Genomic DNA, 9089 nt, shown 5'->3' on the forward strand with positions numbered 1-9089 from the left:
CAATAAATGTTAATTAACTATTATTTAAAACTAAACAAATAACAGTTCTCAGCTGTAAAATACAGTATATGGCTTTTTTTCTTTTTTCCTTTTTTTTACTGTACTGTGTCATTATTGTCTAAATAAATTCTGGCATCCACATCTGCTTTATTTTACCACAAGTAAATGAACATTAAAAGTGCAAAAGAACCAGTCCTATAAATCAAGACAACACAAGCCAAGCTCCATATTCCTTATTTTATTTGTTTCCTTCTTTCCTTCTTCTTTTTAAATAAATAAATWAATTAATTAATTAAATAGAAAGGGCTTTGATGATTACTTATGTGTTTTTTTTAATTGCACTCCACCAGGAGAAATGTTCATTCCAAATCTTCCAGTTCTGGTGTGGAAAACATGCTTTTCTACACCATCACAGACGGAAAAGAGCAAGTGTCTATCGCACACTTTACTGCTGTGAGTGTGCTGTCTTCTTTTTTATTTTTATATTTATTTTTAGTTTATTATTGATTCTTTCTGTCCCCTTGGCTACAATAAAAAAAAATGTCAAGACTGATGTTAAGTACTTCATCTTATTTTATTTGGAAAGACAGTTGATCGACAATTCCATCTTTGCAGGCCTTGAAAAAAACAGGTCTTCATCCCTCGGACCCTCGCCTGAGGGGGTGCATGGAGAAGCTGCGACAGGCTGTGAAGGAATCTGTTGGTGAAGTTATGATGGACAGAGACCTCTTCCACAGGTGAGACAGCAGCATCCCCCCATGAGATGATCAAGTGTTTGCTCAAGATTAAGTTTGTTACAAAGCTAAGAGTAGAATCAGCTCCCATGTATTTTTATTGGGGTTATTTAAATAGAGTGCACTTATGGAGAAAGTTATTTTTAACTTAAATGACAAAATGTACTTCCCAGTTTTTGCCTCTCAAACACGAGGACGGGCTAAGTCAAAGATTAGACACCCTGGACTCCAACAAGAGCATTAGCTGCCTCAATTTATGAGATAATAGTTAAATATATGCTTTAAATTTTTACTAAAGCCTACCCCTAGCCTGATCAGCACAAATCAAATGCTGCTGGATTTTATGGAATTAGGGTGGTTTGCTTCTAGCTCTTCCACTGAAAGCAGTGCTTTGCAGTTAACTATCAGCCCAGAGGCTGCTGCCTTGGTGCAGGAGCGATAACACAGCTTCTCTGCTCTTTTATTCTTTCGAAGTATTTCAAGGTGTTTCTGTGAAGGGTATCTACAGGTTACAGGTGGGGTGCTGTAGGTGCTCTCTTAAATCCTAAATCCGCACCACAGACAGAGATGTGCTGCAGTTTTTACATCTTATGCTCCTTTAAAACATTGAAGTAAAGTAGGAAACAGGTTGAAAATGTTTAATGGCTACATTTAACTGTTGACAGGGGATGCGATGAATTATTTAGTGGTTTCAAAGTTATGTGTCTCTGGGTGTTCTGCTCTTCTGTGCTGCGAATCAGATTGCCATTCACAGCACTAATCATCTCATGGCGTTTTGTTTTCATTCATCACCAGGCAATGGGCGCCTGAAGGCATAAGACCAAACTATTTTTAGTCTGACCTTCTAACAAACAATCCTTTTTAATACAGGACTTATTGTCTGTGGCATGCTGCACCATTAACTCTCTGTTGGCCTGTCCTGATGTCATTTATTTTAAATGGAGGAAATCAAGGAAAAGAGCTCAGTAGCACAAGTGTGTTCATGTAATCCAATCTAATAAAGGCTTTTATAAATGTTTGCTGAGTCTCAGCCAGAAATATGTTGATTCAGTTAAATTGTAATTTTTCAGGCTGAGGTTTACGGTGGGCTTTAATCCCATTTCATGCCAAATGGTTTTGTCATTTTAATCCTTCAATTATTTCTGTATATTGATTCATCCTCTAAAACTATTTTCTGTKCATAGGAATGATCCTTTCTTAAATAAAATAATTTTATTTTTGTCTCTCTTCCATTCCATTCTTCTCTCTTCAAGGTTTGTTCTTTGGTAACAAATAARCTGAGCCTCATTAAGCGTTAGCAGCTTCAAATGGTGGCGTGTACGCAGCCACCGAAACAACACGCGCACASATTCTCGACAAACACTGTGGATTAACGACTCGGAGTAAATTGTTGTTCAGGATGCAGCTACGTGTGAGGGATCACGCCATCTGTTGTAACAAACTTGGCTATCCCTTCTCATTTAGTCTTGCCACTTTGTTTTCTGTCCGTCCGTAAATTGTCTGAGTAACTCGGAGTAATTCTGTGCCACGGCGATTTTCTTCCAGGTGTGTCGGTGGCAACGTTGTTCTGCTGATCCAGGCCTTCAGAAAGAAATTTATCATCCCCGAGTTTGATGTGTTTGCAGAAAAAATAAAYGAAATCTATGAAACAGTGCAAAAGCAAAACAATGGAAAGGTAATCTTTTGTTCACAAGTATTCTTATTAGAGCAGCACATTATTTAGTTTCTGTGTTTCTTTAGATGAGGTTTCTATGAACTGCCAAATATTAGCCTTTGTAAAAAAGTGTCTGCTTTAACGTCACTGTTTTCTCTTGTGAATTGTGGCTGCAGGTTGCAGACTACATCCCCCAGCTGGCTAAATTTAGCCCAGAACTGTGGGGTGTGTCTTTATGTACAGTTGACGGCCAAAGGTAAGTTGTGCATTTATTGTAGCTGACAATTTAACGAGGGGATGTTGTGCATTTTCCAGGCACATATTTCAATTCTATACCACAATCAAGTACGTTACCTTCACTTGTTTTGAAAATGCTACATATACCAAAAATAAATTTGTCTTTGCATCATCTAAACTTCTTGAAAAATGCCTCAATCTCTTTAAGAACCTACTTTTCGACACTTCCACTTCACAACAGTGTTTTGGGGGAGGGGTGCTCTGTGGGGTGGGAGCCTGGCTGCAGACTGAGATCCAGGGAGGAGCTTTGTATAAATAGGCGGTGCTTTGTAGAAAACAAGTGTTAAGGCAGCTACACATGGCTACCACTGGAGATTCGAGAATTTCTCAAACATGCATGAATGAATTAAAGCAACACTCTTGGTATGTTTTTGATGAGGGAATGACATTATAACATGATATTAAACTCTAAAAAAGCTGATCCAACCCCCTTCCCTTTAGTCCAAAGCAGCTGTCATTTTCAGTACAGTAAGAAGTCTTGATGTAAGCACTGATTACTAAGAAAAAAACTGAGTGCAAGCAGGGTATTTAAAAGAGTGGGATGTTTATTGCAGTGTTAGTTGTGTTGGGGGAAAAGGGGTCTAACAATGCATTGCATTTAGTGGCTTGTTGCGCCATCATGGACAGACATTTAGACTGATTTATTTGTGAAGATGGGTTACTCAAACAAGGGTCAGGAGAGAAGTAAAGTGGTCAAAGAGCTTGGATAGCTCAGTGCGGACCATAATTTTCAAAGTAAAAATTACTGACATAGTTGTCAGCAATGATTCACTGAAAGATCATGTGATGCATTTGAGTTCAAGTATTTTTACCTACTGTTAAAAATTAGTGGATTTCGTACAATATTTGTATCTGTATGCAACTATTTTTTTTATCAAACTCATGCTTCGTTTTTTTTAGTACATTTTAAAGTAAATCTTGTTTGTTGAGTGTTTAACATTATTTCTCCACACTTGTTCCAATCTCCTGTTTTCAGGCACTCTGTAGGCGACACCAAGCAGCCATTCTGCCTGCAGTCATGTGTGAAGCCCCTGCAGTATGCCATCTCCATCCACGAGTCTGGAACTGAGAAGGTTCACAGCTATGTTGGCATGGAGCCCAGCGGACTCAAGTTCAATGTGCTTTCACTTGATGAGGAAGGTGTGTGAGGCCTCCTCGTCTCGGTTTAAACTCCTCYATCAATCATGCTGTCAGTGTGTGGAAATGGCTCCTGTTGGTCAGGACCTGATGCCCACTTTGATCTTTGATTGAAGGCGAGGGTCTTGGTAGCTGTGCTGCTATTAAATATGTGTGAATTGGTGCATGAGGAGCACGTTGTAAAATGTGTGGCTGAAGGTGGTTTAAAGGTACTCTACAAGTGAAGAACATTTTTCATTTTTTATTTGGAAATWCTATAAAGTGCTGACCATTTCTTCCCACTGTGGATGAATAAATGCACAGCATACAGCAACAATTTTTAAAAGTTATCTKTTACCTGATTAAGTAATGATCAAGTTACCTAACAGCAGTGCTGACTCTAGCCATTTTGGTGCCCTAGGCGAGTTGAAGCGCACCCCACCCCCCCCACCCCGAACTATGTCCCACCTACCCCAATTTGAACCCCCTAAAAACAAGTTTGACAGTGTAAGGTACTATGGTAAATTTAGATTAGTTTGCTTTCCCGGAAAGCAAATAAATAACAACATACATGTCAACTTGTATGGATTGTCCATAAGTTATAAGGATTTTACATCATTTTGCAGGTATACGGACGTATAGAACAATCTCACAGATTTTTTCAAATCTTGTGGATTTTTTAAAACCTCATTTTCAAATTTATCTAACATGTAAGGATAGCCTGTAGGATGATTTAAAAACAATAAATAACATTAAATAGCCATCTTCCAACCTGTTCTGCCACAAGACCATTTCCCAAAGTTACTTTTAAGTCCAATTCTTTTATTAATTTTTGTTTATCAGGTTGTTCTCTCTCCCAGATAAACCCCACAACCCCATGGTGAACGCTGGAGCCATAGTGATCAGCTCTCTTATCAAGGTAAACACATGGACTTCACTACAGACAGTTCAATCAGCACTAATATTTAGTTGCTCCCTTTCTAATAAAAGTCAATGACAGAGCTGGTGTTTGTACTTTGGAGTCACTTGAGACATTTAAGTGATTTACACCGGTGATAAGACGAGGTTTGCAGCATTTTTTTCAAATAGTTGTATTAAAAAACAGGAAAACTTTAGTGTATATAATAATCTATAGACAACATTGTAGTTGTATACATTTGATTTAGTGACTATTAATATATTTTAATTACTGTCTGCATTTGATATACTTTAAAATATCAAAATGTACTAAAAAATGTTGTTCCCTTGTGTTTAACACTAAATAAATTAGCTATTTTTGCATGATTCAGGTTTGTGAAMTATTTTCTAAGCTTCTGATAAACCTGCCTGTTTATCTTCGATATCTACTGTTATCTTACTGCACCAGCTGATAATAGGGTCTTAAATTATGCAATCAGTAACATGTCTGTGTTTTCCTCTATATGTAAAGCAGTAAGTCATAAATGAACAAGACAATTATAATCAACAATTTTTTTACACAACAAAAAATATGATTTTTTTTCAGCCTCATTCAAATAAAGCAGAGAAGTTTGATTATGTAAGTAATATATCTCAGATTATTTATTTATTTAATAAATATATAAAATGATGGCAACCATATCTCAGAAGGCAAAATAAATACAGCAGTTTTGTTTTTCAGTTTATGGGATTTTTGAAAAAGATGGCCGGTCAAGAATATATAGGATTCAGCAATGCCACGTAAGTGTGTATTTTTTTTATTGTATTTTTTTATTATTATTGTGTTTTATGCTTATGTTCAGCATGACCAAGCTGAAAGACTAGCTGTCTGTGTTAGGGAACTTACAATTCTACTGATTTCATGCATTATTGATAATGCAATATTGACCTCGGCTGCATCTCTACCTCAGGTTTCAGTCGGAAAAAGAAACAGGCGACAGAAATTTTGCCATTGGATACTACATGAAAGAGAAGAAGGTCAGTTGCATCATCTTTTTTTCAGGCTGAGTTTAAATGATTCCTATATTTTTTGCAGCATTTTTGATGCAGGCTTCACATATTCATGTACATATCTTCATGTTAAACTGGCAACACTTAATTTTTAGTCATTTGTTTATGCAAGAATAAAATACAGAAAAGTAGTTTTTCAACTAAACTATTAAAGCAAATTAAAAATTAAAGCTGATTATCACGTTTTTATTCATCAGTGTTTTCCTCCAGGAGCAGATATGATTGATGCTCTTGACTTCTACTTCCAGGTAAGTGATTTTGGCTGCATTAATCAGGATTTTTACCTTCTTACATAACTTGTGATAAAAAAGGCAGTAAAGATTCTTTTAGTATATTCAGTAGTGAAGTGATTTTTCKTTCTTTCAGCTGTGCTCCATCGAAGTCACCTGTGAGTCTGGAAGTGTCATGGCTGCCACTTTGGCCAACGGGGGAATCTGTCCAATTACGGGCGAGCGAGTCCTGAGCGCCGAGGCTGTACGAGACACCTTGAGCCTCATGCATTCGTGTGGCATGTATGACTTCTCTGGTCAGATGGCTTTTCACGTGAGTGACATCAGGATATAACAGAACCTCTCTAACACTGTAGAAGTACTGTTATTCTACTGAGTACATCTGGTTTCTCACTCATCTCCCAGGTGGGATTACCTGCAAAATCTGGCGTATCTGGTGCAATACTGCTGGTGATCCCTAATGTCATGGGAGTGATGTGTTGGTCTCCTCCTCTGGACAGAGTTGGGAACAGCGTCCGGGGAATTCACTTCTGTCAGGCAAGAGCAGAATGTTTGTCTGAAATGTGTTTGTTAGTACACTATAGATTTAGGTTTGATTATTTCACCATTGTTTTCATGGCTTAGTGTGTGTTCAATGGAACATCGGTGCCTAAAAGTTCATTTGTCAGCATTTTGAAAATCTTGATCCCAGAAGAATCAGTTTTCAAAAGAATTTTTTTTTCTGGAAACTATTTTATGTTGTAAGATAATTAAAAGGTTTCCTTATTGTCCATCTTCTTTAGGAACTCGTTTCACAGTTCAATTTTCACAACTACGACAACCTGAGACATTTTGTAAAGAAGCAAGACCCTCGCAGGCAGGACGGAGATGACAGGGTGCGCCGTGTGTCTTCTGTTTTGCATGATTTGTATTAGGGGTGTCCCGATCTGATATCATTATTGGTCCAATATTAGCCAAAAAATAAATATCGGATTAAATCAGCCCACATACCGTGAAGAGTTATCTTACATTTTTTAAGTACATTTTGTTTTCATTGTTTTATTGAGGTAATTTTTCAGGGTTTTGTATTTTATTATTTATTTGTGATTTGTTTTCTGACTGTGCAGTAATGATTTTGTAATGTRTTTGCAGAACAAGTTTGTTTTCAACCTTTTGTTTGCTGCCTACAGTGGAGATGTGTCAGCCTTGAGAAGGTAGTACTCAAAGCCCTGATTATTGTTTGTCCTTCATGAAAAACACAATCTTAAAATGTTAATGCTCGACCTAAGTGATAAAATATAAACAACAAATTAAGTCAGAAATAAAGCGTATAGACATATAATAGAGACTCCACAAATACTTTGCACAGATTTCTACTACCTTTAAGGTTATGATTTATATTGTTTTTATTTCCTACAAGAGTAAACTGTCAGTAACAACAAAAAAAGTTTATTTCATTTGTAAATTTGTAGTCCCCTGCAGTTTTTATTTATTTTTTTATTTTTCAAAAACCATTTGTTACATGTCATGAATATCAAAAGGTATTTTTCAAATSGTCAAAATGATTTACGCTGCAGATTTGCCCTTTCTTCTGTGGACATGGATCTAAAAGATTATGACTCCCGAACTGCTCTACATATCGCTGCAGCAGAGGGTGAGCACTACTGAGGCCTGTTTTTGTTTTTGTTTTGTTTTTTTGTAACTATTCACTACATCTTTTGATAATTTCCTGTTGTCTGGATGCCTTTAGCTGTCTGGTATTCATCTAATCTCATAGTCTGGTATAATTCTGTTTATCAAATCAAAAATTCTCTATAAAAATACAGCTCCAAAAAAAATAGTTAGTCCTTCATGCACATTTGCTTTAGCTATTTAAAATGATACATTGTCCTTGTTTAAACAAACTTATGAAGAACTTTGTTCAACAACACAGCAGTGGACAATTCTTTTTCTTGGACTTTGACTTCAACCCAGAAATAACACAAAGCAGTTCTTATTAATCTAAGATGAAGTTGAGTTAATGAACCAAGTTTTCCATGAGCAGAAAACTTTAGTTTACCAGTGGGTGATGACAGAGCCGACAGGTTTCAGGGTTGAACTTCTTTACGGTTATTGTGTAACAGTTGACATGGTAACCCAATGACCAATTTCATTACATACCAGAATAGAAATTGCATTACATGTATGCAAATTGTTGTTCATTATATTTAATTACTCAACTGATTACTTACTAAAACGTTGCTATTTAGTTAATTTGCTATAACAATCAACTTATGGTTGTCTGATTGACAGACAAATCAAGCTGACATTTTACTAACAACAAATGAATTACTGTAGCTCAAACTCTGACCCAATCAGATTGAGCGCAGAGTTGCACATATGTTGTTTTTTAGTTTAAAATGATGTTCATTAAAATCCTTTTCTAATTTTGAAGAAAAAAATAAAACTTCATTGTGAGCTGGATCAAATGATACATTATACTGTGTTATTCTCTCCATCTACAGTTTCACATAAGCCACTTGTGTTGAATTGCTTTTTGGCAGCAAAGCAAGACGAGTTGTGTTACTGTTRATTGAAAACTCCATTTCGTTCTGTCTGTTTAACTTCAGGTCACACAGATGTGGTGAAGTTTCTCACTGAAACCTGCAAAGTTAATCCATTTATAAAAGACAGGTGAGGATGACTTCTGATCTTTATCTGTATGCATGTCAACAGAATCAAATTTTCTGTTTTGTTTTTTTGTGMTTATTTTCTAAGAGTGACCAACTGTTCAATGCATTTTTACTCCAATTTATGTCTTTAAAATGTGTTTACTAAAGCTTTATTTTGTCGTGGATCAAATCAAACCCAGGTGGGGGAACCTTCCAGTTCATGACGCCGTGCAGTTTGAACACAAAGAAGTGGTGGAGGTGCTTAGAGATTATCAGCAAAACTGCAAGCTGCAGGAAAGGCAGCAAGGTGAATCTGGGCACCCACAGAAGCTGGACACCATCGAGGGCATGGTGTGATCACTATAGGGTTTTATAAGTTTACGTAACGAGTGTCAAACTAGAAAAACAACATATTGGCTACAGTCTGAGAATTCTGAGAAGTTTTTTTTTTTTTTTTTTT

General features: G+C 36.5%; 1 protein-coding gene across 1 annotated transcript; it reads left to right on the forward strand.

Annotated features, from left to right (window-relative positions):
- The first annotated feature begins 6 nt into the window (after positions 1-6).
- gls2b (glutaminase 2b (liver, mitochondrial)) lies at positions 7-9088 on the forward strand. Its single transcript, XM_014008622.1, has 17 exons — positions 7-453; positions 616-737; positions 2280-2409; positions 2565-2644; positions 3662-3825; positions 4662-4720; positions 5306-5338; positions 5441-5499; positions 5670-5736; positions 5967-6017; positions 6136-6312; positions 6405-6536; positions 6782-6874; positions 7131-7192; positions 7556-7632; positions 8588-8651; positions 8830-9088. Exons 1-17 carry the CDS (start codon positions 394-396, stop codon positions 8984-8986), a joined length of 1587 nt encoding a protein of 528 aa, XP_013864076.1. The 5' UTR covers positions 7-393; the 3' UTR covers positions 8987-9088.
- The last annotated feature ends 1 nt before the right edge of the window (position 9089 follows it).

Source organism: Austrofundulus limnaeus, unplaced genomic scaffold, assembly GCF_001266775.1.
Source record: "Austrofundulus limnaeus strain Quisiro unplaced genomic scaffold, Austrofundulus_limnaeus-1.0 Scaffold51, whole genome shotgun sequence".
In the NCBI taxonomy this organism is placed as follows: domain Eukaryota; kingdom Metazoa; phylum Chordata; class Actinopteri; order Cyprinodontiformes; family Rivulidae; genus Austrofundulus; species Austrofundulus limnaeus.